Source organism: Molossus molossus, unplaced genomic scaffold, assembly GCF_014108415.1.
Source record: "Molossus molossus isolate mMolMol1 unplaced genomic scaffold, mMolMol1.p scaffold_m16_p_31, whole genome shotgun sequence".
In the NCBI taxonomy this organism is placed as follows: domain Eukaryota; kingdom Metazoa; phylum Chordata; class Mammalia; order Chiroptera; family Molossidae; genus Molossus; species Molossus molossus.
This window is the reverse complement of record NW_023425368.1, coordinates 1,142,965-1,156,264: the sequence shown is the minus strand read 5'-3', so window position 1 is coordinate 1,156,264 and position 13,300 is coordinate 1,142,965. Positions and strand designations below refer to the sequence as shown.

Here is a 13,300-nt window from a genome sequence, read left to right as displayed (position 1 = left end):
CCAGGACCTCTCAGTCCAGGGGATGACGCTCAGTCCACTGAGCCACACTGGCCGGGCCAACCCACCAACGCTTGGCCACCACCGTCACAGGCCTCATGCAAGCCAGGGCCGCCACCCTGCTCCTTCCACCTGCTCTTATGGCACAAGAATGGGCGACGGCCCCTCTATTCATACGGTCGCCGTGAAACCACTGTAGGTGTGCGTGTGCCAGACATCATGGTGGGCACACTTGTCTCCCGGCTACTTCAAGACCACTGGACGGGTTCCATACACCCGTCGACCTCCAGAGAGGTGTAGCCACAGCCTCAAAGACAAGCCAAACACGCGAGTCTATGAGAAATGGAATCCACAGTGGGTGGAAATAACCACGCACGCGTCCACGCCAGCGTCCACGAGTAGCCCCGCTCGGGTCCCGTGGCCATGCTGTCAAGACCACAGACCCCACCGGTCAGAGAGTCGGCGTTCTCCCCAAGCAGAAAGATACGAACACCTGTGTCCCTACCTCGATCAAGAAGTCCCCGGTCCTCAGTCCGGCTTGCCAGGCCACCCCGCCTTCATCCACCGACTCCAGGTACTGCAGGGCCGGGAAGGCCGGCGTTGGGGTGAACTCCTCGATGGGCGTATCCGCTGGGAAGGAAGGACAGACAGGTCATTCCCAGCCTGGCAGACGTCTCCACGTCGGTGCCCGGCCCCCGCAGGACCCTGAGAAAGACCCGTGGTCTCCTGCTGGAACTGGGTGGTCCAGGCCAACCCCTCCCTGGGAAGGGTTCGCCCCTCACAGTCACGGGTCAGACCAGCTCAAGCACGGAAGCCAGTGCGCCCTGGAACCGCGTCACACGGCCTGGCCTCCGCTGAGAACGCGGGCTGGTGCACTCCGCTGTGTGTGTCTATATGTACACGCCTGTCATTCTCTCTAAAAACACCGGTGACTAAACATTTTCAGTTCTAAAAATGGAAAAGTTCCCCCATAACCACACGGAGCTATAGAAGCCACAGTGATCCACTTGCCAAGTCTACGTCTGCGTAGCCCGCGGCCAGGGACTCCGGCTCAGAGCTCGGGGGGAACACAGCTCTGACCTGGGGGGAGGCTGCACTGTGAACTCTGCCCGGCTGGTCTCGGGGACCACTCTGCGGCCAGCGGCCACCCGAGGGCCGGGCCCCCAGCCAGCCCGGGCTTCTGGGCCCTGCACAGCTGCCCGGGGCAATTCTAGGGCAAGAGATGGACTTTCCTGGGGTGTCCTGAGCGGCCGGGGTGGGGGTGGGAAGAAGATGGCCCTGGAGGGGAGGGGACAGATGACCACACAGAGGGTCGTGGACACACATGGGGACAGTTGTCTTTTCCTTCTCTCTCTGGGCAGATGCCGTCAGGGCAGGCAGAGCCCAGGCAGGCAGGTTGCCACCCGGGGTGAGGCCTCCCCTCGTCCAGGTGTGGGCCCCCAGCTCAGCAGAGGCTTGGAGGAGCCTGCACGTGGCTAACCCACACACGCGGCGGACAGATGTCTCCTCTCGCGGGGAGGCGGTGCCATTTTGTTTTCTTTCCGAAGGGAAGCCCCCACGTCAGGGGCCGGCGGTGGGTGCCCCGCCGTGGCATGCAGCCCCGGAGCCCCCCACCCCAGGCCACGTGACGTGGGTGCTGCCGGCTCGGGCCGCGGCAGAGGGGACCACCTTGCCACATTTCCTCAGCAAAGTCACCTTAGGGGCCGACGCACGGCCACCCGCTCCCGCACGGGGCGGTTTCCGGATCCCGGAACTCAGCGCCCCGTCCTTCTGGGGGCCCGACCCCGGGGGCTCCGAACCCAGCCACCACACACACATCGGACTGTGGTTTTACAAAAGGGTGGGGGGAGGGAGAGCGAGCTCGGGCGGACTGACACTGTTCGGAAAATTAAAAATATTCCTGAAGGAAGCTCCAGTGTTTTCTGAGTAAGGCAGCGTGGAAGAGAACACGGTTGTCTAGCAACCAAGGGCCCCCGGGAGAAGGGCTTCTTTCTGAGCTGGGAATGTCTTTCATGCAGGCGTGTGCACACACACGCACACGCACACACACACACACGGGAAGGCGGCCGGGAGGGAGCGGCTCTTACCTTTGGCCCCTCGCAGGACAAACCCAAATCCCTCATTGTCCTTCTTGTGCAGCACCACGGTCTTCTCCTCGATGATGCAGTCACTGTAGAGAGAATTCCGAGGACAGCGACCATTATTGTGACCCGTCATCACCGTGGCTGCTCCTCCGCCGGGGACGCTCATCATCATAGCCAATTAACCACCCAGCTCAGACCCAGGCAGCATGGAGGGAGCTAGGCAGCGCAGGGCGCGGGAGGAGCCAGGCAGCTGGGGGCAGGCGGACGGGATGGGCGGGCGGCTCGGCGGGCTGGGAGGGGGGGCCGGGCACGGGCAGAGCGGCAGCCAGCATGGTCGGGCGGCCGCGGGCGAGAGGGGCTCTGGCGGCCGGGCGCGGACGGAAAGTAGCCTGGAGGAGCGAGCGTCACAGTGCGCCGGCCGGAGGCGTCTTCCCGGGAGCAAACCAAATCAGCCGGACGAGTTATGAGGCAGCAGTTTTTTTTGTTGTTTTTTTTTTTTCCTCTCTCCTTCTTCTTGAAGGGGTTTTAAAAAAAATCCAATTCTATTTGCTCCCTGCGTGAGCCGCACGGAGAGACGCAGCGACCCCTCCCTCTCCGTCCACGGCAACGTGGTGCCCCCACAGTCAACCGCGTCACCCGTGCGGAGAAGCCGCAGGCTGCCGGAGGGGGCGGCCGGCGCTGCTCCGCGCTCGGCGGGCGGGGGCTGCTCCTGTGACAGCCGGCCACTGACCACAGGGCCTCCTCTGGGGACGATGAGTTTTGGGGCCCGGAGAAGGGGGCTCCCCGCTGACAGACAAAATGAAGCCCCACGCCCGCCCGCCTCCCGGCACAGCATCCTTCTTAAAGGAAAGAACCCAAAGGTACAACTTTCACGCGGCTGCCAAAGGCTCCGGGCGCAGGAAGGCGCTTTGCCGCGGTGCCCACCCCAAGGCACAGGCTGCGGGGCAGGCATGGGCTTCCGGGCAGGTTGGCTGCAGGACCCGGGCTACACCGGGGCCTCCCCTGCCTGGGGGGCTGCCTCCCTCTAGGACTCTGCTGCCGCCCCGTCAGCGTCGGCGGGAGCAGGAGGGCTGTGGAGGGGACGGGCAGGGGGGAGGCTTTCTCCAGGGTCCTAAGAGGCAGGCGGGGGAGGACGGGGTGTCAGGAGAGAGGACCCGCTGGAGGGGGGGCCCTGGCAGAAAGGCTGAGGTGGGCCAGCAAGAGCGCAGGAGGCCCCCATCTCGGAGGGGTAACTGGGGAGCAGAGAGCAGCATGCTCTTGGGTCCCAGACAACTGAAGGTCAGCACTGCCCAGCACGCGGTCTGCCCGGGAGCACATGGCCCCAGGGAGCAGCCCCCTGGGGGCAGCGCAGCCAGACAGGTGGTCCCTGGAGGGGGGGCAGGGGTCCTGGGGCCAGCTGACTGGCAGCAGGGGAGAGCGGGCGCCTTCAGGGAGGTTGGGGGACAGGGCTGAGAACACACACGTGTCCTGACCACTCCGGAGCCCCCGCCCCTGCATCAGGCGACTGTGCAAGGGGACAGAACTCGCCAGGCTGACCCTGTCTTCCAGGGAAGGGCCAGCACAGCGAGGACACACACTGTGACCCCGGCTAGGTCATGCGATCCAGGCCCAGGGTGGTCTGAACACTGGAGGGGGGCTCCGTCCCTGGGCTCCGCCTCCAGCCTCGGGCAGCGGGCTCAGGGCAGGGAGCCCCAGCTTTGGGGGCTGGGCATGACCATGAGCCCGGGGCTCAGCCCCCACAGCCCACGAGACCAGGTCTGAAGCACGGCCGGGGGCCCGGGGCCCAGGGGCAGGGTCGCGTGGCCGCCCCGACTTCTAGGAAGTGAAGTGACAGGCTCTTTAAACCTCAGTTTCCCCTTAGATTACAAGGTGTTGGAGCAAACCACAGGCCGCTTGGGATCATGGTGGGGTCAGATGGGTGGATGTGCAGCGGTGAGGGAGGGCCCCAGGGAGCCATTCCCATAGCAACCATCAGAGACCACAGCCCCTGGGGGTCAGCCAGACCACAGCAGTGGGGGGAGGGGTCAGCCAGACCACAGCAGTGGGGGGAGGGGGTCAGCCAGACCACAGCAGTGGGGGGAGGGGTCAGCCAGACCACAGCAGTGGGGGGAGGGGTCAGCCAGACCACAGCAGTCAGGGGGGAGGGGTCAGCCAGACCACAGCAGTGGGGGGAGGGGTCAGCCAGACCACAGCAGTGGGGGGAGGGGTCAGCCAGACCACAGCAGTGGGGGGAGGGGTCAGCCAGAACCAAGCAGTCAGGGGGGCCCCTCCACAGCCTCCCCTACAGAACGCAGGCAGAACTGCCCTCACCACCCTCTCTGACCTTCTCACAAGAAGGCCCACCCCGGCCCCGCGGCTCGCTCTGCAATGGGCAGGTACAACCCCCAGCCCACTCCTGCCCCGTCTCCTGTGGGGAAGGCTCTCTAAGTGCCGGGCCGCTGAAGCCACGGCCTTTGGCTCCTGAACCCCAGGTGTGAGTGGCCACCAGCAGCCCTGAGCCCCGGAATAGGGTGCCTGCTCAGAGGGTCCCAGCCCTGTTCCCCCGGGACACATGCCCCCACACCGCCTCTGCCCAGCACTGAGGTGATCCTGTCTGAGCAGCAGGGGCGTGGCTGTTCTATGGGCCAACCCTGGACCCGTTTCAGGCTTGGGGTGCCCTGCAGGGGACCCACAGTTTCCTGCCAGCTGTCCACTGTCATAGGGGCGTGTTGGGATCAGTGTGGCTGGCCGGGTGATTGTTGTCCCTCCCTACTGACCGCAGGGGGCAGGGTTCTGCCCTGGTGGGTGCGGGATGGCGTCCACTCAGATCCCAGCTCTGCTCTGACCCCAAGGTCACGCTGACCTCTGGAGCCTGGGTCTGGCTCTGGGAAATGGGTCTAAGCAGACATGCCGTGGTCTCGGGAAGAGCTCATGAACGGACCTCAGAACCAGGCTCCCAGCAACCAGCCTGCAGGGCTGGGGTTTGGAGGTGCAGCCCCTCCCGGCCAACATGGAGCTTGCTCCTGGGGCCCGCTCAGCGAGTCCTCAGCCGCCGAAGGACGTGCTCACTGACTCCCGAGTGCCCCTGAGCCGCGGGCCCCATCCTGCCTGCGCAGGGAACTCCCAGGCCTCGGTTTACCTGGGAGGACCTGCAGCTGCCTGCCTGCCGATCCCCGCGTCTGACAGCCCCCGCTCCCCCCGCTTCCGTTCAGACGGACCTGGTGTGAATCCCGCTCAGCCACCTCTGGCGTCATTTCTCTGAGCCTCAGTTTCCCCGCCTGCACAGAGCATATTCTTACACCTGCCTGGTAGGGACTTTGAGGACCAAGTGAGCCCGGAGTCGCCCAAAACCCACGGAGGGCAGGCATCCAACACAGGGGTGCGCCCTTGCTGCCATCCCCGCGTCCCCCTGGTGCCGAATGCCCAGGAGATGTGGGGTCCTGAGCGGCAGTGCCCGCATCTCGCAGATCACCTGATGCCCATGCACCCACGGAGTGCCACGCACCCACAAGTGCCACGCACCCACAGAGCGCCACACAGACCACGAGTGCCACGCACCCACGGAGCCCCACACAGCCCGCGGGTGCCGCGCATCCATGGAGTGCCACGGAGTGCCACGCAGCCCACAGAGCCCCAATGCAGCCCGCGAGTGCCACACATCCACGGAGTGCCACGCACCCACAAGTGCCACGCACCCACGGAGCACCACACAGCCCGCGCGTGCCGCGCATCCACGGAGTGCCACGCAGCCCACAGAGCCCCAATGCAGCCCGCGAGTGCCACACATCCACGGAGTGCCACGCACCCACAAGTGCCACGCACCCACGGAGCACCACACAGCCCGAGCGTGCCGCGCATCCATGGAGTGCCACGCAGCCCACGAGTGCCACACACCCACGGAGCGCCATGCAGCCCGCGATGTCTGTGGGACACAGCGACACGGCCCGAACCCAAGCAGGGGCCCCACAAGGAGGACCCGGAGGGAGAGGAGGCGGGTCCTGAGACAAGTGGCCTCCAGGAAGCCGGGACGAAGCGGAAAGGCAGTCCGTGGCCTGGACACGTAATCTCCGTAGCAACCCACGAAGAACGACGAGAACCTCGAAGAGCCGGCCCCCTAGAAGAGGAGCTCGCATGGCCTCTTGTCGGCACGGACCCCCTGCAGGCGCCCCCGCCCTGGCAGACTGGGGATCGCACACCTTGGCCGCAGGGAAGAACCTCCCTGCAGATGAGAAGCTCTCGGGCTCTTTCTCCGGCTGCCGAGTCACCAAGCCGTCTGGGTCGCAGCTGAGGCACTGAGCAGGCTCCTGCTGCTGCCACCGGAGCTGTGGGGGAGCCCCGAGAACCAGGGGCCCCTAACGTCAGCCCGGCCACCGCGGCTTCACAGCAGCGGATCAGTTCTCCAGATGCGGCCCGAACGCGGGGGAATCCGACTTCCCCGGGCTCGACTTCGGCATCAGCGGGGTCCCCGCGCTGCTGACCTTGGGGAGCAGTCCGAAGTCAAGACCACCTGGTCCTGGGGGGGGCAGTGAGCAAACAGCCCACCCCTCGTGGTCAGGCTGTGGCACCCGCACCGCCGCCTTGCCGCCTTGGGCCATGGCCACGGCCCTTCCTGCTGAGTCTCCTCCGACTCGCTTCACTCCCCGAGATGGTCTGAACTCGGCAGATCATGGCCCCACTTCCTCCAACGCCAGGCCTCGGTGCCACTCACTGGCTTGTGTGCCCTTCTCCCTCTGCCTGCCGCCCCCCCGCCCCCGCCCCCAGCTAACTCGAGGGCCCTCCACCCCAAACCTTCCCTACGAGGGGCAACATCACACATTCTCCCTCCGGGGTCGCTCTGAGCATTGCCCTGGCCTCCGAGAGGGACCATGACCTGTGAGCAGGGTTCCCCGGGGGCACACGACATGCCCCCGTCCTCAGGGAACCCCCGGGGACACCGCGTCTCTCTTGGTGGGATGTAACCCAGCCACGCTCTCTCCAAATGCGTGTTCCGAACGGGGCACCTTCACGTACCCACGATGTTCCCTCCTCTGTAGCTTCCCAGCAGGAGCTGTAGAAGGCACGGGGGTGGGTGTCCGGCCCCGCCAAGCACAGCCGTGCGGGTCACACGCGGGCCAGTTCTAGGGGACACCGCTCACCCCGGCCGCACAGAGCCACAGGTTATGACGGTGATGGGCACCTCTTTGCTCACACACACGGGGCACGGGCCTCTGGCTGCCTTGCTGAGTGGGAGGTGCTCACACAGGCCCGTGTCCCAGGGCGTGGCCACGGCTGCTGTGGAATGCAGGCCGATCCGCAGAGAAGCTCAGGGGCTCTGGGAGACAGGCGTCCATGTGTTCTGGGGGCCGCACGGCAGAGACCGTCAGGTCCCCGTGTCACTGCAACAGCTCCCTGCAAACCAGTCGTTCCCTGAACACACGGGAGCGGGACAGGAGGGTGCCCCGCCCCGCCCCGGCCAGGCTGCAGCCGCTCCTGGAGGCTGCCTCGCGAGACCACAGGAGGCCAGACAGCCAGTGGCTCCTATCTGTGGCCCACGTCCCAGCGGGGCCCACGACGGGTCTGTGGGGAAGGCCGTGCTCCCCTGGTCCAAGACGTGGCGGTGCCAGCAGTGACAGGTGGCCTTCGCAGTCTGTCCGTCACTGAGCAAGCCGCCTTGGCAGCGAGGCTGGTCCTGGAGGTGTGGACGCGGAGCCACAGGAAGCCAGGCCCGGGGCGGCCACGACACGTGAGCACGTGGGCCCCGGGATGGCTGTCTGTCCTGCCCCACCGGGGTAGGACCACCGCCGACAGGGAGCACCGGGCTGTGGGGCGGAGCGGAGAGCCGCACCTGGGGCTCCCCACTGCGCGGGGCTGGGGATTTGGTCCGGGATTCAAGCTCAGACGCGCCTGGGGCCAAGGCGAAGCTGCCACGGGAGTGAGTGGAATTCGTGCCGTCGCTCCTCCCTGGGCACCTGCTGAGTGCAGGTGCTGCAGGGCACCGGGCACCCAGGAGGGAACAAGCCAGGCCCCGTCTGGCTCCTAGGGAGAGGCCAGGTGTAGTGGGTTGGAGGGTGGCCCCCAAAAGGTATGTCCAGGTCCTGCCCCGCGGACCTGGGCTGGGCCGTCCTTGGAAGCAGGGTCTCTGCAGATGTGGTTAGTTCCGGGTCCGGTTGAGCTCAGCCTGGGGACTGGCCCTCGCCAGAGGGAACGGGCGTCCTGGTGCCGCGGAGAGAAGACATCAAGACGGCGGCGGATGGTGGCGTCACGCAGCCACGCGCCCAGGAACACCCAGCAGCGCCGGCAAACACCAGGATCGGGCAGAGGCCGGGAGAGCCTCCCCAGGGCCTGCGGCGGGAGCCCGGCCCTCGACGCCTTGACCTCAGACGTCCGTCCTCCCGCCCTCGGAGAGAACCCTTTTCTGTTGCTTGAAGACCCCGTCTGCGGTGACCTGCTAGTTTCCCTCCGAATCCAACAGTCACGTGAGCGTGCGGGACCTGGCGCTGTGAGAACTAGGAGGAGGCCGGAGGACTTCCTGGAGGAGGAGGACTGATGTGTGAGGAGGAACGAACGTGTCAGGAGGCTGGACAGGGCACGGGGAGCGGAGAGCATTCCAGACAGAGGTGGCCCCACATGGATGAAGGCTCTGAGGACGCCGGAGAGGCAGGAGGGCGGCCGCACGGACCCAGGGTGTCAGGCGCCCCCACACCCTGGGCAAGGTCCGGGGGTGCAGGAGGCTGGGAGGCAGCTTCTGTCAGGCCCGAAACAGCCCAGCTTTCCCCGGAATCACTCAGGAAGGCCGTAACGACAGAGAAACGCCTGTCTGCTCTGTCCTCCCCCCGCCCCTCTCCGCCAGGCTGGGCCCCCCTGGAGCCCCCAGGGCCGACCTGCACACCAGACCAGGCCCAGCAGCTAAGTGTCCAGCCAACACTTCACACGCGAGTCGGCGACCGCTGAGGGACCTCCCTCCCCAGGGCCCAGGACGGCCTGGTCCCGCGGCAGGAGTCGGGGTGAGACGAGGCACAGACACGGGGAAGGTGCTGTGCCCAGGGGCCAGCAGGAGGGGCACGAAGCACCCAGCGTGGGCCTGAACCCGGATGCGTGGACGCTCCCCAGTTCGGGGAGGCTGTGGGGCTACCTCAGTAACCCTAGAAGCCAAGCCAGCCCCCCACAGCCTCAGAGCTGTGTGGGGACCCACAGACACGTTTGCGATCAGGAACATAACACCCACCGGCTCCCAAACCAAGGAGCGTACGTGAGACCCGGACATCAGCCTGCGTCGAGCCACCTGAAATCAGCTCTGTCTCCACCAACATCGCTCCGTGAAAACCCCCGCACCGCACGTCGGGCCTTCTCCCTCAGCACTACCGGGTGTGCGGACCACGGCGGATAAGCCGCAGCGGCCACGGGGGAACGTGCGGCAAGTCACAGGCAGACGGGCCCAAAGGCAGAATTCCCCAAACCACCTGAGTTTGCTACGGCACTTTGCTACGGCCCGGAGAAAGGGACACGGGCTGTGGGCAGGGGGCTGGCTGCAAAGGCTGCTGGGACCTGGAGCTCGGAGCAGAGCCCGCGATTCAGGGGGTGCTGGAGCCTGGGAGACCCCGGGAGCACCCCCGTAAGAGAGATGGGGAGACCCGTCCTTCCCAGAGCGGCTGTGGGGGCCCCGCCCTCCACAGCGCAGGAAGGGGAAGCTCAGAGAAGCCTCCTCCAATCGCTCACCCTGTAAAGGCATTCTGGAGACTCGGGGTGGGGGCGGGAACTGGGGCACTGCTAGAAAGAGGGCGCTCCGAGACGGGGCATGGCAGGCTGTCCTAGAAACATCCAGGCTCTGCCGCCAGGGATATGCGGCGACACGGACAGCCCGCCCGCTCCACTGAGGGGTGCCGGGGCTCCACAGGTGGCTCCGTCGGGCAGAGATGCCAGGCATGGGCAGGCGGCCCAGGGCACCGCGGCAGCGCTGGCTGCTGAGCGGAACAGAGGGCCGCTCCGCGGGCGGCGACGACAGCGCCAGCCTGTCCTGGGGACGGCCTGGCGGCCGGGAGCAGGTCAGAGGGGTTCCCCAGGCATCTGTCACTCGCTGCTGCCTCAGGGTCTCTGGGCACATCGCTGGTCAGGCGGGTTCCTGGGGTTGCCTCTTGCCCTCTGCCGGGTCCCAGAGGAGGCTGCCCAGTTCCCAGGCTAAGTGAAGCCCTCTGCCTCAGGCCACCCCGGCGTCTGAGAGTCTGAGGAGCTGCCCACGAGCCACGAGGGGGATGACGCACAAGGGAGGTTCCTACGCAGAAGACACCGCCCCGGTTCTGAAGCCCACCGTGCTCCCCAGGGGGAGGCAGCGTCGGTTCACGCCACGCTGGGTCCCCACGGAGCCACGCGCCACGGCCCCCTGGAGTCGGCCCCCAGCGCGGCCGTCATGACAACGCCCGCCAGTGTTCATCACGCCCCTCCCCTCCCCTCCCCATCCGAACAGGACTGGCTGCTCGAGGCTCTCCCAACAGAAGCCGTAATGGGCCAAGACGCGCTGGGAATAAAACTGTCTCGTTATTTTGTAATAAATCACCCCAAAGCATTCCCCAAACACGACCAGGCTTGTTACCTGTCCAGACGGCTGTAACTCGGGTGGAGAAGCTGCCGCTCGAATGGGCTTGGGTGAGGATGGGCAGCGAGCACAGCCCTGTGGGGAGGGGCCCCTGGGCACCGAGAGGCGGGGGGCCTGCCCGGGGGGGGGGGCCCGCCCCCGCCCCCCCCAACACCGCGCCTGGACCACAGCACCCACATCCTCACCGACTTGTATAATAAAAATGTACTATTTTATTTTACTGTTGTTTTTCTAATCCTCACCTGAGGATATGTTTTTATCGATTTTAGAGAGAAAGGAAGGAGAGAGAGAGAAACGCTCATCGGTTGCCTCCCATACGTGTCCCGACCGGGCATCCAACCCACAACCTAGGTACCCAGTACCCTGACTGGGAATCGAACCTGCAACCTTTTGGTGTACAGGATCATGTTCCAACTAATGGAGCCACCCGGCCAGGGCACAAAATTACATTATTTTGCAAATAAAATATAGTACATTCTCTATATCATGCTGCTTAAATACTCCAATGGCTTCCCATGAGAATTGGATATAAAAATCCAAATTCCTGCCCGGCTGGTGAGGCTCAGTGGATGGAGCGTCGTCCCCTGGACTGAGGTCCCGGTTCGATTCCTAGTCAGGGCACATGGCTGGGTTGCGGGCTCAATCCCCGGGGAGGGGTGTGCAGGAGGCAGCCAATCGATGTTTCTCTCTCACAGCCATGTTTCTGTCTCTCTCTCTAACACATCAATAACAACATATTAAAAAAAAATAATCCAAATTCCCCATGTGTCTGAGACCCTTCATGATCTGACCCGGGCCCTGTCTGTCTCCTCCAGTTCTCCGTGTCCCAGCCTCCTCTCTTCCTCGGTGCCTTTGCACGGCCTGTGCTGTCCCTGCTAAGCCGCTCCGCTCCGGGACTTCAGGTCCCCAGGGGCACTTCCACAGAGGGGCCCTCCCTGCTGCCCGGACACGCTCTCTGGGCCCTGGCTCTGTTCTGACCTCTGCTTCACTTCCTCATCCACCACCGCACTTGAAAGGGCGATTCGTTGGTCTGTGGCTGCCCGACTCCCCGCAATGTGGGTGCCCCAGGGGTCGTGATTCCAGATGCAGAAGACAAGAGCTGGCGCGGCGACCCTGGACAGACCCGTGCCCTCTCCGAGCCTGGGTCCCCCGGCTGCGAAAGGGACGGTCAGAGGCTCCACCGGGAGCCAAATGGGTGCTCACTGACACTCAGATGAATCCGGGGCCGGGACTGTCGGGGACGCAGCTGATGGCCCGCTGTCTGAGGCTGCCTGGGGCCGAGCGGTTTCCCGGGCACAGGGCAACACAGCGGCTGTGAGCAAGCAGGAGGGGACCCAGCGTGGACGGCCCTCCTGTCCCCCCGCCCGTCCCCCCGCCCGCAGGAGGCTCGTGCCCACTGCTCTGTTCAAACCCTCTGGCCCTGCAGCCCAGTGGGTCATTTCCATGGTGGCCCCACAAAGCCGGCGGGGACAGGTTTGTTCAGGGTCGCGCGGCTCAGCCAGAGGCAGGGCCAACTCGTAAATCTTGACCTTGGACCCTGAACGGAATATTCTTTAAAACAAAACAAAACATTCGGGGGGACAGAGGAACCGCAGGCATTTCCCTGAGCGTGAGGGAGGGGCCGCGGGTGACTGTCTTCCTTTGGTGATCAAAACGATAGCCTGGGAACTTGTCCCAAAGGACTGTGCTGAGTGGGCCTGAGGGCACGCTGCTGGGCCCGTCTCGAAAGGTGGATGCCACCCACGGCTGGGAACAGGAGGGGTCTCCTTTTGTGGGCTCAGCCGGAGCTGTCACTGAGCTGAGCCTTGGAGAGGAGCTGAGCCGGGCTGGGGGAGGGGCGGAGGGCTCACCGGGAACCCGCTGTCCGAAACGCAGGCCCGGCCCTGCTCCTGTCCACCCAGACTACCAGCCGCCCCCACAGAATACCCTGTTTTCCACCCACGTGCTGATGCTTTGGTGACGTCACCTGCAGTGAAGGGGCCGTTCTACAGCCCCTCCGAGTAGGGAGACACACTTCCACGTAGGACGGACTGTCCCGTCTTCCGAAGGGCTCTGCTGACCTCCTCGCTCAGGGCTCGTCAAACTCTCCGTGAAGGGCCGGAGCAGACGTATTCCAGGCTTTCCGGCCCGCGAGGTCCTGGCTGCAGCCACTCACGCAGCCACTGTGGCTCAAAGGCAGCCTGGGTGAACGGGCGCGGCTGCGTACCAATAAAACTTTATTGACAAAAGAAGGTGGTGGGCCGGATGGGGCCTGTGGCCACAGCTTCCAAAGACATGTTCTCGGGGTTCCAAAGGCACCTGAATCGACACACAGCACACGTCTCTGTCGTGCCTCAAAATAAACCGCACGCGGCGCCTATCAGGAGCGCCGAGAAAAGTCTGAGTGATCCTCCCTCGCAAGTCACACACCATTGTACCCGGCTCGACACCGCCTCGGAGCCTCCGGGAAGACCCAAGGAAGACACGTTTCAGAAATGAGGTCACCCGTGAGATGCCCTAGAAAGATTCGGGCGCATCCTGTGGAGAACTTCTACAGGAAGACAAAGGACCCCGCCCCCGCCCCGTCACTGCATCTAGGTTTTCCTGTTGGGTTGGCTCCTGCCGGGGGTAAAGCTGAATTCTGGCGCAATTAGTAATCAGAGTAAGGATTCGACTTGCTAGGCCGGGTCCT

The 13,300-nt window shown here is 64.9% G+C and overlaps 1 protein-coding gene across 2 annotated transcripts in view; it reads right to left on the bottom strand.

Moving 5' to 3' along the window:
* The window catches only part of SHANK2 (SH3 and multiple ankyrin repeat domains 2), a 306,758-nt gene that overhangs the window by 117,628 nt on the left and 175,830 nt on the right, over positions 1–13,300 (bottom strand). For both annotated transcript variants that reach the window (XM_036281110.1, XM_036281111.1), the window contains 2 exons: positions 2,085–2,167; positions 503–627 (listed from right to left, as the gene is read on the bottom strand). In XM_036281110.1, the coding sequence (XP_036137003.1) occupies positions 503–627; positions 2,085–2,167 (208 nt within the window). The remainder of the gene's footprint in view (positions 1–502; positions 628–2,084; positions 2,168–13,300) is intronic.